This window comes from Sapajus apella, unplaced genomic scaffold (genome assembly GCF_009761245.1).
Source record: "Sapajus apella isolate SASKATOON/1434 unplaced genomic scaffold, GSC_monkey_1.0 scaffold10, whole genome shotgun sequence".
NCBI classification, from domain to species: Eukaryota; Metazoa; Chordata; class Mammalia; order Primates; family Cebidae; genus Sapajus; species Sapajus apella.
In genome coordinates, this window is record NW_022436950.1 from 38,636,449 (window position 1) to 38,656,941 (window position 20,493).

At 42.8% G+C, this 20,493-nt stretch overlaps 1 protein-coding gene across 1 annotated transcript in view; it reads right to left on the reverse strand.

Moving 5' to 3' along the window:
- LOC116551966 (aldehyde oxidase 2) overlaps nt 1–20,493 on the reverse strand; it is an 81,577-nt gene that overhangs the window by 19,851 nt on the left and 41,233 nt on the right. Inside the window, exons 20-29 of the mRNA XM_032278722.1 lie at nt 19,573–19,669; nt 18,606–18,730; nt 17,751–17,884; nt 15,052–15,139; nt 12,164–12,250; nt 11,795–11,986; nt 8,963–9,190; nt 4,608–4,703; nt 2,456–2,584; nt 386–460 (exon numbers count right to left, since the gene is read on the reverse strand). Of these exons, the coding sequence (XP_032134613.1) occupies nt 386–460; nt 2,456–2,584; nt 4,608–4,703; nt 8,963–9,190; nt 11,795–11,986; nt 12,164–12,250; nt 15,052–15,139; nt 17,751–17,884; nt 18,606–18,730; nt 19,573–19,669 (1,251 nt within the window). The remainder of the gene's footprint in view (nt 1–385; nt 461–2,455; nt 2,585–4,607; nt 4,704–8,962; nt 9,191–11,794; nt 11,987–12,163; nt 12,251–15,051; nt 15,140–17,750; nt 17,885–18,605; nt 18,731–19,572; nt 19,670–20,493) is intronic.

Consider the following 20,493-nt stretch of genomic DNA (forward strand, 5'->3'; position numbering starts at 1 on the left):
TGTGTGTGTGTGTGTGTGTGTGTGTGTGTGTGTGTGTGTGTGTGTGTGTGTGGCTTAGGAAGGCTTATTCTTTTTCTTTTCTTTCTTACTTAAGCAAAGTGTATTCTTCATGTACTTCTATTTCTCCTTCCAGTGATTGCTGTTTCCTGTGTGCTTTCTCCATACACATCTGGCATACATCCTGGAGTGGCCTTCTCAACCTTTAGAGATCCTGCCTGTTTGCAGAAATCCACTCAGCTGGGGAGTAGCAGGGAGCATGCTCCATCACTGTGACACTTAGAGGAACTGTCTTTCTGTGTGGTGGCTGTGCACTGCTGTGGTGCTCTCTCAGCACTGGTTTAGATTGTTTTCTCATTTGTAGTAACAAAGGGAGTGGAATACTCACCCAGTCTTCCCATGTACCTTCCGGATGTTTCTTAATGATGGGCTCAAGGCGTTTCAGAAGGATCTGACAAGCATCCTTGAAGTAGTAAAGAATGGAATCCACATTAGGGAAGAGCCCAGTCTGTTCTAGTGGTTACAATTTGTGTGAATGAATATTGATTGATAGGTCGGCAAGTGCTATGGAGTGCATGATCCTGATGCATTGAGAACACAACTCCTGCCCTTGAGAACAGTATTGGTTACTGGAGGTTGTTTTGTTTTTTTTCCCCCCACTTCTGGCTCACTTCCTGTGAAAATATGGGTTCAGCTGAATTTCTACTCTCAGATCCTCTTTCTTAGAATATTCAGGTTCTTAACTTCTCTCTCTCTCTCTTTTTTTTGAGACAGGGTCTCACTCTGTCAACCAGGCTAGAGTGGAGGGGCATCATCTTAGCTCATTGCAACCTTGACATCCCAGGCTCAAGTGAATCTCCCACCTCAGCCTCCTGAGTAACTGGGACTCCAGGCACTCACCACCAAGCCTGGCTGATTTTTGTCTTTTTTGTAGAGATGGGGTTCCACCATGTTGCCTAGGCTGGTCTTGAACTCCTGAGCTCAAGCCATCTGTCCACTTCGGTCTCCCAAAGAGCTGGGATTACAGGCATGAGCCACTGTGCCTGGCACTTAGTTTTTTCTTTTCCTACATCTTTTGTATTTTTGTATACTTCTTTTGTATTTTCTGGCTATTAAATGGAATATACATCCTATTTTCATTCAAATTTGTGCTTTCCAGTCTGTAACAATGACATGCAAGCATCCTCCTGCGTCTGAACTCTCCCTTCATCTGTTCATTCACCTACAATAAAGGCCCTGGCTTTGGGTATGAAATGAGAAAACAATTAAATGTACTTTATAATGACCTCGAACCACAAAGTTTCCGATCTTTAGCAGAAACCTAAAACTTAATACTCTAGAAGATGGATTGACTCTTACTTTGGGCTGACGACTCCCATATACTCTGAGCTGTTCCTCTCTTGTGTTTGACCCTACTCCAAATTAGATCTCATGCATTTGAGGTTTCTTACACATTTGTTTCAAGCAAAACAGAGTCTCTGCTTTGTGGTTCCCTAAGAGGTATCACCACAAAATTAGGTCTGATTTGAAAGGTATTCCAGTTGGTGGTATCATTGCAGTGTTCTGGAAATATATGGCTTACCACAGTATCCAGTGGAAAAGTGAACAGTTTGCAACAGAAACATGACAAATAGACATATTTCAAAAGTACATGGAATCAGATATTTGAATTAAGGAATATGAAGTCATGATTCTATTCTGAGACAGTGAAAATTTAGCACTTAAAAAATCAATTAAAAAAATAATTACAAAGAAAGCTTTAAATACTCAGTAGAATACCACTGAAGACAATGATTCAATTGTACCTTGTCTCCTTGGCTGGGGTCTGCCTGCCTATCTGCCTGCATGAACTTGTTTATGCTGGAGGAAACTTGCACAGCTCTGCATTACTTGGTACCCAAATTTCTTCTTGCTGTGTCTCCCAGGAGCAGAGACTGCCTGTTCACCAAAATGCAGTCTTCCCTTCTTCCATAGCAGCTGGACACATGGTTTCCCACTACTCTACATTTCCCATCCTCCCTTGCAGTTAGACATAGCCTGAAACTGGTTCTGCCTATGGACTATGAGTGGAAGTGAGTTGCATCACTTCCAGATCTGGCTCAGAGTCTTCCATACCAGTTCCTCCATGTTCACGGGAATGATGACACCCAGGGCAAATCGGAAAGCTACATGTTGAAGATGGTGGAGACTTCATCAATTTGAGTGTTTGAATGACCAAACAATGCTCAGGACTGATATGTGCACAAGAAAGGACTTTTACTGTGTTTGAGCCTTTACATTTTGTGTCTGTCATCTCAGTTTAGCCTACTCCAAATACATTCTCCCAACATTTTAGTTACCCCAGACTATGTTTAGTAATACAGATGACTTCTCTGAAGTTAAGTATTGTACCTATATGTAGCCATAAAAACCAGAGATGTGGGAGAGGCAAACACCGAGGAGAGGCAGGAAGACTCACCTGCACAGCTCTGCCGTTGACATCTGCCCCAATGGATGCTGCTGTAGCAATTGTATTGGGCACTGTTGCTGTGCTTGTTTCACAGATGTGTATATACGACATAGGTATTTTTAACTCCCGGCTAGCCACCTATGAGAAACATCAATATTTTCAAGTTCAGCAAGGACTTCTATGAAGATGAGTCATTATTTTTCTTAATAATAATTATTTGTTATTACATCCATGCTATCCTTTTAAGACTAAAATAATGTACTTTATAAGCATCAAAACTACTTTTTTTTTGGAAGGCCTCATGATGATTTTTTCAGTGTTTTCTTGGTAATATTCCACAGTGGTTCTTTTCAAATTTAGTCCATTTAGAATGTTAAGAATTTCCTTTTTTCTAAGTTTTAGACGTGTAGGAAGTAGGCCAAATTGAAATTTTCAGGCACTTATTTGGTTCAGTGGCAGGAAGAAAAAGAGAGACGGAGGGAGAGAGAGAGAAAAAGAGAGAGAAAGAGGGGGAGACTGAGATAAGATTGATTGACTGACTCAGAATTTGGTCTGAAATCTGTCAATATCAGTATCAGATGAACTTGGAATGACCCTGAGGGTCTTTTTCTTGCTCTTATCCTCCCCTCTTTTTTCTATTTGTTCTACCTTGCTTATATTACTCCAGTATTGCTGTTCATTTTTCTGTTTTTTAAATTTCTTAACAAAGTTATTATTATTACTACTTTAGAGATGGGATCTCACTGTTGTTGCCCAGGCTGATCTTGAACTCCTGGGCTCAGGTGATCCTCCTGCTTCAGCCTCCTGGGTAGCTGGGGCTACAGGCACATGCCACCGAACCTGACTTGTTTTCTGTTCTTTTCCTTCCAGTTTCTCTAGCAAACACATGTGGCGATTAAGATATTTAATCAAGAAATGAAAAGGAAAGAAATGAAAGAGAAGAAAGGAAAAAGAAAAAGCATTATTTTGGCTTATCTTGTCTTTTTGTTTTTACGAAAAACACCTTCTCAAGAGATCCTCTTCCCAAATGCCAATCTTCTGACTAATGTCATTCAATATGAAGTTTCTCCAGCAAGAATGCAAAATGAAAAAATGGGATGTCTTTGTTGTTTCTTGGTGGTGAAAATCAAAAGGGAATGTACTGGTTCATCTAACTGCGCAGGACAGATGGAGCTAGTGTGAAGTACATGTGTATCTAGGGGTTTTGTGGTCTCATCAGGGTCTTCTATCAGCCTCTCACATTTCCTTTCCTTTCTACGATGGCCACACCATGGACGCCAGTAGACAGGCTCCATCCATGGCACAGAACTGCCTGTGATAGCCCCTGGCTTACAGCATAGTACCTAAACAGCCACAGGGGAAAGATGGCTCCTTTCTCCCAGCATCTACATGTCAATCCCAGGAAAGGCTCCGATTGGCCTTGCTTGAATCATGTGCCCTTTCCCAGAGTCAGTGGGATTCTGGAACCATGGTTGACCAGAAGTGGGTCTTGTGCATATATCTGTAGCAGGTGTGGGATCAAGGATGGGGATGGAGCTGAAAGGTACAAGAATTGAGGAGTCTTTCAGAAATATATGGCATGTAAGAGGTACAGTACTCCAAATAAGCTAAGGGGCTAGATGGTCAAAAGCTACAGATGTGCACTGTAACAATCTAATACATTTGTCATTGGGTTAAATTTATTTAATTTAAAGAATTCTTGTTTTTCTCCTGAGATTATATTCTTACTAATCGGTATGTATGTATGTGTGTTAAATATCTTATAAAAATTGTAGGATGATGGCAGTTGGTGAAATACTTGTCAAAATAAAACATTAGCAACCTGATATTGTTGTCTAAAATGCAAACATTAAAACTATAAAAGCTGATAAATTTCTGCTCCTGGTTGCCTGCTTGGAGTTCCCACAGAAGGGCTCCATGGGTTTCTTAGTGGCATTTTCACTAATGATCACCCCTATCCATGAACCCTGGCCAAGCTCTGGGACTGTTTGCACATATGTTGGATTTCTGCCACCACAGCCATTCTATTTGATATGTAAGAAGCCTTCCAACTAAATAGTCAATATCTCAGCATTTGAATACAGGGAGTCAACATTTACCCTAAAAGATGAATCCCAACTTTCAACAACGTATAGAGAGAGTAACGGTGTATTTATTTTACCTGTAGCATTTTGGTGTGAATACCTTGTCCCAGTTCACTGCCTCCATGTGTGACCAACACAGACCCATCTGTATAGATATGAACCAGTGCAGCTGCCTAGTAAAAGAATCCGGAAGGCACAGCTCAGTGCAAGTTAGCATTTGGTGAGGTTCAGTATAAAACATGAGGTAGTGAAACACCAGTCCCAGGGAGTAGAGTCAGAGAAGCAAGCTTTCTTGGTAGGATTCTGAAGCTTAGTTCTGTTTTGTGCAAAAAGTTGCCTATAAAGAACATCCCTCTTGGTTTTCATTGGAGCCCCTTTGGGTAACTCAGGAGTTGGGAGTATTGGTTCCAGTTGTTTGAAAGTCACTCTCATGCTTAAAATCACTGGCTGACCGTTAAGCTAATTATTTAAATGTTTTAGGCACTTACACATACTATGCTCAGCTCTAGATACATAAAGATGAACAAGGCATGGCTCTTCAAGCTGCTCACAATGTGGTAGAAAAACAGGCTGGAGATCAAGTCATTATAATACAGGATGATCAGTGAGATAATGAGGGTGCCATAGGGGGTCTTGGGAGATCTGTGAGGACAGGTCCAACTCCTGTGCTGCCCAGGGATGACAAGTGACAATGGAACAGAATCGCAGACTGAAGAAGGGTTTGCCATGGGCAAGGTGGGCAAACCCCCCACAGCCTGTGAGGGAAAGCCCAGCTCCTTTTTCCGCTGGGAGGCCCTGTAGGATTTGGTCTCTTGTGCTGTCCCTGTTGCCTGTCCTGCCTTGCCTCCGAGTCTGGCCCCACTGCAGCTCCTTGCTGACCTGTGCTCCTTGCTTCTGTCCTATCTCTCATCCTGGCTGCTTCTCCTGTTCCTTACCTGCCTGCCCAGCCTGCAGGCCCACGCCCCACAGTCCCACAGTCTTTGTTCTGTTAAAATTTCCTCACATGTATGTCATCCCCATCTGGGAAGGATCAACCACCTCCTTCTTTGTGCTTCTCCTTATAGGAAAACTGGGTTGAAAGTGTCTCTCCCCTGCCCCTTAAAATTCATGTCTGTCTGGAACCTCCACATGGAACTTTATGTAGTTCTTTGCTGATGCAACGAAAGATAAAATCATATTGGATTGAGGGGGCCCTAAACTCAATGACGAGTGTCCTTGTAAGTGGGCCACAGAAGATGAAGGCAGCAGCTGGAGTTATGTTGCCACAAGCCAGGGAATACCAGCAGCCACCAGAAGCTGGAGGAGCAAGGGAAGATTCTTCCCTGGAGCCTTCAGAGGCAGCATGGCCCTGCTGATGCCTTGAGTTTGAACTTCGGGCCTCCAGAATTGTGAGGGAATAAATTTGTTGTTTTTGAGTCACCCAGTATGTGGCACTTTGTTAGAGCAGCCATAGGTAAGGAATCCTGGAGGTAAGAGGCTCTTCTCTGAGAGTCTTGCCATGGAGGGCACCTGGTCTTAACTCATCTTTGTGTCCCATATATACCTCTGAGCAGGTCCTGGCCTGGTGTGGTGGCTCATGCCTGTAATTTCAGCACTTTAAAAGGCTGAGGCAGGTGGATCATCTGAGGTCAGGAGTTCAAGATCAGTCTGACTAACATGAAACCCTGTCGCTACCAAAAATCTAAAAATTAGTTGGTTGTGGTGGCGCATGCCTGTAATCCCAGCTACTTGGGAGGATGAGGCAGGAGAATCAATCGCTTGAACCAGGGAGGCAGATGTCACAGTGAACTGAAATCGTGCCATTACACTCCAGCCTGGGTGACAAGAGCAAAACTCCACCTCAAAAAGAAAAAAAAATCTTTGAGCAGGTCTGAATCACAGGGATGCTACATCAATGTTTGATATGTTGGACAAAGAGAAGGTGGTATTTTTCCTTCTAGGAGGAGGAGGAATGAAGGCTTCAGCCCATTTGTGTCTTGAGATGCCTGGAGGCCCAGGGTTGACTCAGAGGGGCTCAAGAGCATTGAGGCTTATAGCTGCTAATAATAGGATTTACTCACTGTGGGCCTTCTGACTCCCTCTGAGGACAGAGCTCTCACTGCCAATTTAGAGGGTAGGTGTTCCAGCTTTGTGAATCATCACTGACCTGGAATAACACCTTTCTACTCCTAGCCAGGTGATTCTAGGGCGCCTCAATTTAGAACTCTGTGGGAAAGCTGGAGGGTATTCAAATGGAGGCTTAAAGTCATCGCTTGATTTGAAGGTTTTTTTGTGATGCGATGAGATGTTGGTTCCTGTGGATGATGGCAGAGTATAGACTGTGGTTTAGATGTGGTGTGGCCATACAGGTGAAGGGAGGTGTGTTATAATAAAAAGTAAATATTTGATATTTGATCTTCGCCCTTGGTTCTTGGTTCAGAGTGCTTAAAGCCTTGGAATTTACTGTTTTATTTTCTGCTAATGAGATGACTCATGCAAAGGGCTTAGGTAGCTTCAGGATGGAGGCTCGGAGGTGGTGCACATTGACCTTTCAGTCCTCCTCCCCCATCTTCTTGGGATGGGGGCTAGAGATTGGGTTCAATCATTAATGGCCAATGCTGTACTCAATCGTGCCTGTGTAGTGGAACCTCCATAAAAACCCCAAATGATGCAGTGTGGGAGCTTCTGGGCTAGTGAGCACATAGAGGTGCTGGGAGGGTGTGTGCCTGGAGAGGTCAGGCAAGTTCTGCCCCCCTCCCTATCCCTTGCCCTATGCAGCTTTTCCATCTGGCTGTTCCTGAGTTGTATCCTTCATAGTAAACTGGTAATGATCATAAGTAAGGTGCTTTCCTGAGTTCCATGAGTCACTCTAGCAAATTATCCAGCCTGAATGGGGGTAGTGAAAACCTCCAAATTAGTAGTTAGCCAGGCAGGAGTGTGAGTAGTCAAGGCCCTCCGTTTGAAGCTGGTGTCTCAAACAGGGGCGGTCTTGTGGGACTCAGCCCTTGATCTGCAGAGTCTGCACTAATTCTGGCAGTTAGCGTGAGAAGAGAATGGTTGGACACCCACTTGGTGTTGGAGTTGGTTTGGAAAAGACAATATTTGGCGTCAGAGAGGAAACCACACAGGCAGCTTTCAAGTTTCTCTGGTGCCACAGCCTTTGATTCCATCTAGCTTGCAGACACCACAGTTAACTTTCTTGTGACAGAAATGTGACCCAAAGGTCCAGGGGTCTCATCCTACCCACCAGAGGAGGAAGAGCACTGAGAGGTGTGTCTGAGCTCTCCTGGGAGGGGAGACATCCACAGCGTTCCAGGAAGCCAGCCAAGTGCTGCTCCACATTCACTGTCTCACTGAGTCCTCATCAATCTTAAGACAGAGTTCTTGTTATTATTATAGGTATTATAACTGGAAAAGCTGAGGCTCAGAGAGGCTGAATAACTTAATATCGCACAGCTAGTCAATATGGAGCCGAGGATTTCTCAGGTCTTCCTGACTTCAGTTGATTAGGGATGTGGGGCCATTGATCTATTTTCTAAGGAGGATTTCCTTTGGCAAGACAGCTTTTGTGGTGTGTGTTGGGGGCCGGGAAGGGAGAGAGACAGAGAATGTATTGGCTGCCGTAGTTGGGTCCAAGTGGGAGGATGCTTTCAGTGGTTGCACACAAAGGAGATCTAATGCATGTAAGATTTTACCAGTTGTTGGTTTTTCTGCTTTTGGCAGACAATACTGGGGAGGCAATAACCATTTTTAGTTTCCCAAACAATTTGCCTGTACACAACCCACTGGGACTGCAAGATGCGTCTGTCCCAGGACTTGCACCATTTAGTGGACTCATGTGTATGCTGCCCTTCTTCCTCCCTTCTGGACATGGCCTGTGAATGACTTGCCTCTTTGCAAATTTACCTGGGAGGATTTCTGGACCCCACCCACATTTCCCCATCAGAATTGACCCAGATTCCTGGGAGAGGTGGCTTGAAACTGCCAGCTGGATAGGGTGGCGTGAAAGGGCTTCTCTGCCCAGGACTTAGCGGGTGTACCAAGGAGCACTGTGGGTGTCTAGGGGCACAGACTGGGAGGACCCCCATTCTTCCCTAAGATGTGAGACCCCTGAGCTCAGAAGGCACAGCACCATAGGCCTTGTGGGGTCCTGTTCTCTTTTGGAATAGTGAGGAGTCAGTGGGAGTCTTTATTCCAACTTGCCAGTTATGCTGCTGCAGGTCTCATGCTTGCAGATGCTGTTTTCTACCATTGAGAACTTTTTCTACTGCATTGTATTAAAAATGCTTGCAGATGTGGTGCTACCCTGGACAGTTTTGCACATTTCTCTTAGGTATTAGCAGAGAGGGGCTCAGTGCTCTAAGAAATGAGACATTTTTCAAAGTCCACAGAAGCTGACTGGGCCAGGAATGTGTCTAGCACGAGGGTTATTTATCCTGTATACAAGTCTTACCTGATGATAGCTTGTTGCAGCAAAGCCAACTGAAAACTTCATGGGAATAATGGCAATGCCTTTCTTCTTCCAATAATTCTTCTTATTGAACTCTTCTGCTTGCATTCTTCTGCTGTGAAAGGAAGACTTGTCCAGACATTCATTCCAGCATCTTATCAGGGTCTCGGGGTTGAATGCTTGATTGTAGATGGTTTTATCAACTGCTTTGTACATATTTTTCTCCCTAATCTGAAACAGGTGGGAAATTCAGTCAATAGTTACGGTAAGACAGAAACTGATAGCCAAATAGAAACTTGAAAGGCCTCTCCACTAAAGCACAAGCTGTAGAGAAGGGAAGACAGTGTGTTTTTTTTGAATGGCACCTACTTTTGCAAAAATGATTGGGGTTATTTTTTACCTCTTCATCAGTGCACCAGTTAGGGTCTCTCCCCACTTGAAGTGGAGGGTAGCAAGTGGAGACTAGTCCATGAAAAGCAGTGGGATAGAGGGGCCTAAGGAGGTAGCTTTTTATTCTCTTTTTTTTTTCTGCAAGATTCAGAGGAAGGAGCAGAGCTGGTAGGCAGTACACTAAAGCAAGGGTTTATTGTCATAACTGAAGATTTGTTCTGCCAGGGAGGAATAGCATTGCAAATAATAGCAGATCCCCTCTAAGTCTTCCAAGCGCCTTTAGAATGTATGAGCAAATATTTTAAACAGTTTCTTTGGGCCTGGTGTGGTGGCTTACACCTGTAATCCCAGCGCTTGGAGAGACCAAGTGCTAGGATTAGGCGGGAGGATCACTGAAGCTCAGGAGTTCGAGACCAGCCCGGGCAACATAGTGAGACCTTATCTCTAAACTCTTGAAAGAAAGAAAGAAAAGAAAGAAAGAAAGAAGAAGGAAGGAAGGAAGGAAGATAGTTTATTTGAATAGGAAGGAAGAAAGGAAGGAAGGAAGGAAAACAGTTTATTTGAATAAGGTGTGTTTTATGTTATATGTCCTGGGAACTTGCAACACTTGACAAAGGAGGAGAGCCTGCTGAGATAAGCAGACTTTTTTTTTTTTTTTTAAATCATCTCCATCTTATTTTAATTACAATAAAAGAATTATTATTATTGGCAACAACATTAGAGTAATACTATCTGGTATATTAAGCTAATATTTTAATGAATGTTAAATTATTTGATTCTTGCAGGAACTCTGTGAGGTGAGTCATTTATAGATAAGGAAACTGAACCACACAGAGATTGGCTGTCTTGCTCATGCTGTTCTACTTGCCTAGATCATATTTCCACCATCTGTGCCTATTATTCTTCAAGGCCTATCTCAAGTGCCATCTTCTCCAGAAAGTTCTTCCTGGTTCCCCTCTCCCATGCCAATGTGATGCCTTCCTTCTTTGGTACCCATTAAATATGGTACGTGACTTCTCTTAGGATAACTACTACCTTCTTTGTACAAAATATTAGGTGTTCATTTGTAGAAAGTACCCCGACAATCACAAACCCAGAATTCCTGTTGAATTTAGGGACAAATCAGTTCTAGGGACAATACACAGAGAGTTCTTACTGAAGCAGGGGGTCTATACTGGGGAAACAGGAGACAAAAATGGAAACAGTAGAGTGGGCTCTGATTCGAATGTGTGAGGAGTGGAAGCAAGTTATTGACAATGATCTCAGTTCCAGAAGCTGCCTCTCTCTGGTCTAGCATACTGTACATCCTGTGCACCTCATGGTCTATTGTGAAAAATAATATTTTCAGAGGGTGTTCTTCTGGTGGTATTTCTCAGAAGTTTTCAAGTGCACCGGTAATTCCACTTCTGTAAATTTATCCTGCAGATATACTTACACAATAGGGCAAACATATAACTGGGTACATATGTGCCAAGATGTTCATTGCAACATCATTTTAATGGCCAAAATGACAACAACCATGATGTATATTAATAGTGGAGTGGCTAAATAAGTTATGGTACATTTATATTACATAGTACTATTCAGTCATGGAAAAGAACGAAGTAGACCATTCTACTGACATGGAAAGATGGCCATGGCATATTGTCCAGTAGAAGAAAGAAGGGGCAGAGTAATATGTATGCTATAGTCCCATTCTGGTAAATAACCATACCTGTGCACATATATATGTCAATGTTTAGGTATGTGTGTATGAATACAAATGTGTGGCCAAAGATAGAAAAAGGAATAGAGTGATAAACATGGAATTGTTAACAATGATTATCCTTGACCAAGAGGATGGGTGTGGAAAAAGCGGCATTCCCTTGTTTTGATTATTTCAGTGTGTTTTGAATTTTAAATAATTATTTTGGTAGAAATTAAAAAAAGAGATCTTTGCATAAGTAAGTAAGGAGTAAGATAGGGTGAGGTGAGATTTTTTTTTTTTTTTTTTTTTTTTTTTTTGGGACAGAGTTTCGCTCTTGTTACCCAGGCTGGAGTGCAATGGTGCAATCTCGGCTCACCGCAACCTCCGCCTCCTGGGTTCAGGCAATTCTCCTGCCTCAGCCTCCTGAGTAGCTGGGATTACAGGCACGCGCCACCATGCCCAGCTGATTTTTTGTATTTTTAGTAGAGACGGGGTTTCACCATGTTGACCAGGATGGTCTCGATCTCTTGACCTCGTGATCCACCCGCCTCGGCCTCCCACAGTGCTGGGATTACAGGCTTGAGCCACCGCGCCCGGCCTGTGAGATTTTTTTAAGGTAGCTTTTAATTTACTTTGAATTCTGAGCCAGGGCTAATTCACGTGGTTCTTCTAGTGTGTTCCCTTGGGTCAAAGTAGCTGGGTTTCCCACTGGTCTGATTCACCAACAACTTTGGTTATGACCTTGGTTACAACCTTACCTTTTCTGGTGGAAGGCCACATTTGGCTGCCACAGCTGTGATGCAAGATTCTGTTACTAGGGCTCCTTGTGGGAAACCAAATCCACGAAAGGCCGTATTGGATGGTAAATTTGTCATGCATGCACGGCCCTGGAACCTGAGGTTGCGAATTTTATATGCATTTTCCAGCTTTAGTATTAGAAATTCTGTTACCTAAAAAGGGATATTCACATTTATCATTACTTTTTTTTTCATTTCTCTGAAAGTCAAGTGTAAAGTCAAACTGCTTGTGGAATTTACTACATTAGGAAATAAACTTGATGAAGAGTCATGTAGAAATTTGGCATTCTACTCATGATCCAGCATATTGCTGCTTTCTGGTGTACATACCAGCTCAGAGTCATCCAGCGTGCATCCTCCATTAATGAAGCACTCGATGTCTAGAGCTTTGATCCGCCCGTTGTTCATGAATCCTACCTGTCCCAAATGATGGATATTTACTGAGAGGGTCAAAATTTGCATGCCAATTGCCAGACCATAGCCCTGTTGCCCCATAGGGCAGGACAGAGGCCAGACCCAGCTTCCTGTTTGCTTTATGGTGTACCATGCCTTGCTTGACTGATGGAGACTTCTTCTGAGCTGAATTTTGCTGAGCTCTTTCCTTCCAACATGTGATTTTCTGGCTTCACAGTCAGCATGGAATTCTAAAGACCATGCTTGTCTCCTGGAATATAATTGCCACCCTCTTCATTCTTATTCTTGGAAGATTCCCCTTCATTTTTTACTGACTTTCTTTTTGATTTAGTCTGTGGTTTCCTTCCTGGTGAAAAAGTCTCTGGGATTCCAAAATGTGTTTAAATAAATCACAGTGTGTCTTAATATGGGAAAGCCTCTGAAGCTGAGGTCCTTGAATGGATGCATGGGACTGCTCTCATTTCACTAGGTGGTGAAGGTGCTTTGTACATGCTTACCAGACCTAACAAATGTGAGCTTGTGCTGTTGTTACTGTTTGGGAAGAGCTTAAGGCAGCTTGGATTCTTTCAATGTCTCCACTCCCCTCCACCCACCCAGACCATTTTGTCTATACAGTCCACATTGAAAAGAAAAATCCCCACTCTCTATCTTAGTTCTACCAAAAGAGGATTGGCCCAGGTCCCTTTGCCTTTCTGAAAGCAAGGATAAATGGAAGGATCCATTTGACTATATAACTATAGGGTTAACATTATCTACTCCAGGAGAAAATATTGGATAACAAGCCACAGCACAGTTAGGAAAATCCGCAGATTCAAAACTTATGGTAATTGTGACAAATGGCTAAGCTGAAGTTTACCTTTGACTTTCTTGAAGAAAGGACTGCTAAACAAAATGGTACTATAAATAAGGTAGCAGAATCCTTAAACTATTTTATATAAACTTTTCAAAAATTTAGAGGGACCTATTTGCACATAAACACATGTTATCCTAATTTACAAATAGTTCTGAATAACCAAGCAAAAGTTTTGTTAGCTATGTCTGAAGGGTTTATATATATATATATATGAATTGAAATTGTTTCTTACAAAAATAAAACTTGGATTTTTGTTTTTGTTTTTTTCTTTTTTGAGACGGAGTCTCGCTCTGTCACCTAGGCTGGAATGCAGTGGCGTGATATCTCGGTTTACTGCAACCTCTGCCTCCCAGGTTCAAGCCATTCTCCTGCCTGAGCCTCATGAGTAGCTGGGACTACAGGTGTGTGCCACCAGGCCCAGCTAACTTTTTATATTTTTAGTAGAGATGGGGTTTCACTACGTTGGCCAGTCTGGTCTCAAACTCCTGATCTCAGGTGGTCCACCTACCTCAGCCTCCCAAAGTGCTGGGATTACAGGTGTGAGCCACCACACCTGACCAAAAAATAAAGTAAAACTTGGATTTTTCAAAAAATCAATTTCCCTCTTTTTAGTTATACTTTATATTACTATAATTGCCAAAATATTAACAGTCTAGAATCTTCTTAAATATTAATACTAAAACCATCTCAAAACTGTGATAAGAGCACAACCATCACCACTCCTTCAATCTCAGCAATGTGTCTCTACATTGCTCTCGGTCTTAGAAGGTAACAATATCTGTGACATTTAATATCTGTACATTTTAAGGCAAATAAAAAGTTTAATCGACTATTAGAGAGGGTCTTCTTCTTTAATTATAAAAATCTCTAATGCCAATGGAAGAAATAAAATTATTCTGTGCTATGGAAAACTGTGGCTTTAGTAACACAGGGAAGATAATTGAAGACAATGACAAAATCAGATAGGAAATCTAACTATGTGTATGCTGCAAGCAGTTCTCACATAAAGCATGTTAGATATGACTTAGATTACATTAAAATGATTCTAACAGAATCAGTCACAAATTTGAAAAGTAGTATTGTAAGCTCAAGGCCAGCAAGTATTTTTAAGAGTGTTTACATTATAGCTACATAAAAATTCAGTGAATGCAGTTTGAAACAATTTTAAATTCACTACTTACTATATATTTTTTTCCTACATGCAAAGAGCTTTTGTGACACTATCATAACCACTTGGTAAAAACACTTGTAAAAAATTATTTTGCAGTTAAAATGGTCAAATTGTTTCCAAACATTTCTACTGAAAAATATTTGTTTAGTCAAGAAGGTTTGGCATAACAGTGTTTGTACCTTCTATCAGCGTGCGTTTGTTTTTGAGGAATCACTAAGGTAAAGCCTTATTCCTTCGAGTAGTGTTTTGATCATTATTTGAAATTGGATTTTTATCATTAAACTTCTTCACAGTTATTTACTAGATGTATTAAAAGTTCCTGATAAAATGTTATGAATATTCAAATACACAGCATCATCATTTAATATTTCAGATGCTAAGCTTGTTTTTAGAATTTAGGAGAATCAAAGTGATAGGAAAGAACAAAGCCATTCAGATAAAATCAGATTATTTATTCCTGAGACAGGGTCTCACTCTGTCGCCCAGGCGGGATTGCAGTGGCACGATCTTGGCTCACTGTACCCTCCACCTCCTGGGCTCACGGGATCCACCCACCTCAGCCTTCCAAGTAGCTGGGATTATAGGCATATGGCACCACACTCAACTAATTTTTGTATTTTTTTAGAGATAGAGTCTCCCCATGTTGCCCAGGCTGGTCTTGGAACTCCTGTGCTCAGGTGATTTGCCTGCTTTGGCCTCCCAAAGTGGTAGGATTACAGGTGTGAGCCACAGCGCCCAGCTAAAATGAGGTATTTTAATACTTTCATCTTTAATACTCACTTTATATTTTCCAAATAATGGGTGCCTTCCTCCAGTTATTAACATATCATCTTCACGATCAAGGACAAGACGAATAGGATGACCAGTTCTAAAGAAAATAAATCTTAGGTTCTCCATCCATCTATTCATTCACCCATCCACTCATATTTATCCATCCCCTCATTTAACTATCTACCCACCCATCAGTGTATCTGCCTATTATCCATCCATCCACCATCCATCCTCCCACTCTTTTTTTTTTTTTTTTTTGAGACGGAGTTTCTCTCTTGTTACCCAGGCTGGAGTGCAATGGCGCGATCTCGGCTCACTGCAACCTCCGCCTCCCGGGTTCAGGCAATTCTCCTGCCTCAGCCTCCTGAGTAGCTGGGATTACAGGCACGCACCACCATGCCCAGCTAATTTTTTTGTATTTTTAGTAGAGACGGAGTTTCACCGTGTTAACCAGGATGGTCTCGATCTCTTGACCTCGTGATACACCCGCCTCGGCCTCCCACAGTGCTGGGATTACAGGCTTGAGCCACCGCGCCCGGCCCATCCTCCCACTCTTTATTCAACCACCCATCCATTTATCCAGCCATTCGTTTATCCCGTATAAATATATTAATATCATACAATATGCTAAACACTAATGTGAATTAATGCATGACTAAATCATCATTGTCTCTGTAGTGTATAATTCAATGGTTGGAGATCATTTAATGATCATTGGAGATTGTTAACAGTATTAATGTCACATGCAGTTACGTTGAATTCTATAACTTCAAGTTTGACCTTCACCCAGATCCAGCCATTTGCATTATCTCCACCACTAGTTACAAAAGAGAAAGAATGTGAACAGATAAATGCATACTTAACAGTACTGAGAAAACAAGGCCAAACACTCATCCTAGGATGTCTGGATTAGCATCTTCATTCTCACCCATGAATGTTACTATGTTGGCCAAGTTGGGCCCTCATGCAGGGAGGAGCCTCAGCTTTTCTGCATCTCCAGAACAGAGGCTTCTAGACTTTGGAGTGCTGAAGAATACTCTGGAGTGCTAGTGAAAATGCATATTCCCGGGTCTTTGTACTAGGATTTGGATCCAGTGGGTCAGGGAGGGGCTTTGGAATGCATTTTTCTCAGTGATGTTGATTCAGCTGTCTTCAGGCAAATGTTGAAAACCACTATTCTAGTGCAGGGTTTCCTGGTCTTCTCTAATTGTGAGGACAATCTGGAGCATCAGAGAAATGCAGTTTCCAGGTCCATCCCCTGCTAATTCTGATTCAATGGTGTTGGGACGGGGAGGCAGAAATTTCTTTTTTGAGACAGGGTCTTGCTCTGCCACTCAAGCTGGAATGCAATAGTGGTATGAACACGGCTCACTGCAGCCTGACCTCCTGGGCTCAAGTGATCTTCCCGCCTTAGCCTTCTGAGTAGCTGGGACCACAGGCACATGCTATAATGCTCACCTGTTTTTTCTTTTTTCAAAAAATCTTTGTAGAGATGGGGATTTCACCATGTTTCCCAGGCTGCTCTTGAATTCCTGGGCTCAAGTGATTTTCCTGCCTCAGTACCCCCAAAGTGCAGGGATTATAGGCATCAGCCACCATGCCCAGCCAAGGCAGGAATTTCTATGACATCAGGCAACTCTTACTATTAGCTTTGGGAACATTATCCTGGGGATCATTTAACGCTTGGTCCTTGTGTACCAAGGTAGAGTTGTAACTTAAGGCACTGGTTGCCACACTTGGCTGCACAGTGGAACCACTGGGGAAGTTTTAAAATATACTGATGCCTGGGTCAGTAAGGGGAAGCCTAGGCATTGGGATTTAAATGTTGTCCAGATGATTCTAATATGCAGTCATGTTTGAAAAGTCTTAAAGGCACAACACCTGGGGGGAATTCAATGAACTGATTATCCTGTGCTAAGTCCCCAGTGGGTGTGAGTGGAGAGGAGTTAATTATGGGAAGAACTGGAGATAGGATTCAGATCCCACTTTTTCCCACTTCTCATTGAGGACTGAGACATATTTATTTCAGGACCTAGCTCTGAACTACAGGACTTGTCAAATGAAGCAGGACGTGTGAACTTTGCATGTCCTTTGGGCCTCTGACAGAATACTTAGCCACAGAAAATGAACCATTAACAGAAAAAGCAGCACCAACTAAACACAAATCTGAGGCATGAACAGCAAAGGAGTGAGCCTTCCGCTGAGGTCAGCCTGGAAGCTGCCTTTGAGGATGAGTCATCTGTCCATTGAGCAGACTCTGAGGATGTAGCCCTTCCCAGGTGCAGGGAGGCAGAGGATGAAGAGCCTTTCTTTTCTTACCCCACCCTGTTCTTGGTCTGAGAGCAGAAAAGAAGAGTCAGGGAGCAGCCTCCCCCCAGCACTCCACTTGGGCAGGGTGACTGCCCCACCCCTCTACGGCTCACATTCCCTGAAGCTCAGGAGGTATTCAGCTAATAGTACCACTGCTCCTTTCAATAGCATATTAGCTATTCAGAGTCCTGTGTACATTTGACTTTTGCAATAACTCTAAAAGGGCTGGAGAGTAGGTATTATTTACATTTTGTAAAGAAACCGACAGGAGGCTGAATTGCCCAAGGACATACACGTGGTTATGACGGCAGCCCAGATGACTGTCAGCCACCGATTTGCCCCCAGCTCTGTGCATTTGATGCCATTCTGTATTCCCAAGCATCCCCAACCATACTTACTTGATAGCACCCACACCCGCAATCGCCCCGAATACAGCTGGCTTTCCTGTCTTCCCTCCAAAACCTCCACCCACTCGTTTTACATGACAGGTGATCCTGCTGATGGGGATGTTTAAAGTAGAGGACACTGTTTTCTGTAAAAGTGAGATAAGCGTGAAATGGCAAATAAGCTTTTAGTTTTTTGAGACAACATCACAGCAGAATTCATTCATGTACCACTGGTTAAAAAAAAAAATGGAGACAGTCTGAATCTGTCTGGTGGGGCTGAGTTTAGTTTGTAAACACTGTTGATCTTCACAGAGCAGCCCTTCTAGCAGAAAAATGGTATTTTTCCAGAAGGGAAACTGTCAGAGCCCTGGATTCCTGTGAGAAGCTGGGTTCCTAGTCAAATGCCTAGTCCTAAAGTCCCAAGGAGGTGAAAGGCGGCAAACTCCTGAAAACCTACCAAGGAGATGATGTGTTTGCAGCTAAAACCTAGAGTACTTTGTGACTGGGGAAATTAAAATGTACTAGAAAGTGATGTGTTGACTCCAAAGGTTATCTGTAAAGATTATTTTAGAGAAAAATCAAGTACAGAAATAATTTAGTGGTGTCACCCTATCACAGAGTTCATCTAAGCATGATGCAAATGAACATACTCTTGAAACCTAAAGTTACTGTGACTATTTTTTAATTTACTTGAAAAGACAAAAAATAAAAACAAAATTCTGAGGTCTCAGCTGCATTGATGTCTGATGTCTAATGCTTGGATTTCAGATTCCTGCAGGTAAAATGGCCAGCAAATATGAGGCTGTAGGATTGACCGCCATCATGGAATTCGGAAGGCGGGAGTGTGGGTGTTATCCTGGACCTCACCTGCACGTGGGCTGGGTCCTGTGTGGATACATAAATGTCCAGTTCTTTGTCCTCTGTCTTTGGAATAACAAGCACTCTTTGTGTTTCCATGTAAAAATGTTCCTGTCCTCCAACATGGACCTCTCCTGTTAAGTATAAGCACAGAAAAACTCCTGATGGTGTGTGCTGGTGGGAAGCCACTGTCTTGGAGAATGCAAAAGCAAGTAAGATGTGGACTGACTGGCCTGGATTTTTTTTTTTTTTTCTGAGATGGAGTCTTGCTCTGTCACCCAGGCTGGAGTGCAGTGGCACAATCTCAGCTCACTGCAACCTCTGCCTCCCAGGTTCAAGTGACTCTCCTGCCTCAGCCTCCTGAGTAGCAGGGACTACAGTGTCTGCCACCACGCCCAGCTAATTTTTGTATTTTTAGTAGAGACGGGGTTTCACCATGTTGGCCAACTTGGTTGGTCTCAAACTCGTGACCTCAGATGATCCACTTGCTTTGGACTCCCAAAGTGTTGGGATTACAGGCGTGAGCCACTGCGCCCCGCCTGGCTGGCCTGAATTTATCCTGATGAAGGAACCAGGCATTTGTCCTGTGGCAATCTGTTTCAGAGACTAGTTCTGAATACGTAACAAATTAAAAGTGGCAAGTTTTATTCCTTTGTTCCTTACTCTGCCCAAACCAAAATCTTAGGGATTTTTCCTCCATTTAGTCTATTGCTCCCTACCTCCCACCACCCCAAAACAATGTGTGTGTGTGTGTGTGTGTGTGTGAGCACGCATGTGCACGCGCGCGTACACACACACACACACACACACACACACACACACACACACACACACAGTTTGAAAGGAAGAGATGTAAGAGAGGTTTGGCAAAGCACCAAGACTTTAGAGGTTGGACTTTCTGAGGGGAAATCATATGCTTTTGATAGCTGCTTCAGAATAGAGCCAGGCAGTCTATTAACTATCCCCTGCAGCTTACCTTCAACAATTTGGTCGACTTTTTCAAATGCCTCCTCAACGTTTCCTTGTTCAAGCTTTTTTTCAGGGCACAGGAATGAGTTGTGATTTATGGCATCCTAAATGGCAGGAAAAAAAAAAAAGCACAAAAGTCAGTCCTTCTGACTTTTCCTTCCACTGGTAGTTTTTTCCTGCAAGCCAATACACTCTGGAAAATCACTGTCTGCCGGGACAGATGAAAGGTGTCAAACAAGCAAGGGAATATTAGAGCAGTAGGCTTGCTGCAGAGATGAGGAGTCCGAGGAAACTTCTTCCAGATTTGCAGAAAAAAACAGCAAGAAGGATTAGCGAAACCTTCTGAAGGAAGCTATGTTCAGAAATGAGGGCTGGGGACACTCTGATGATCCCCGATGATAAATACTAATTTCTTATTTAAATGTGACTCTCCAGGGAACATGATAAGTCAAATGCATGATGGGTGAGGTTTGGGAACCTGCTTTTTTTTTTTAAACTTGAAGAAAAACACTGTGTTAGACTACTTAGGTAGCTCAGGTACACGAACCTCTCACTCAGGAATCTGAAAAGTAGAGAGGCTGTCTTGAGGGGGAAGACACAAGTTGTTACACATCTCTGGGGCGGGAAAGCCCAGTACATATTGTATTAGGTTGCTGCAAAAGCAATTGCAGTTTTTGCTGTAAAAGTTTGCAATTACTTTTGTACCAACCTAGTAGAAAGTTTGTTCCTTTCTTTGAGTATTTGGCATCATCTCATAAGGGCTTTTCTAGCTCGTTGTTCTATGTTTGTTTGTTTTTTTTTCCTTTTTCCTGACAATAGCATGAACTGACTTACATAAAGGCTGGTTCTGTAGACTGACCTACTCACAGCAGATCCTTGTTTAACCTTTAGAACCAAGGTATTTTTCCATACTTCCGAATGACACCTG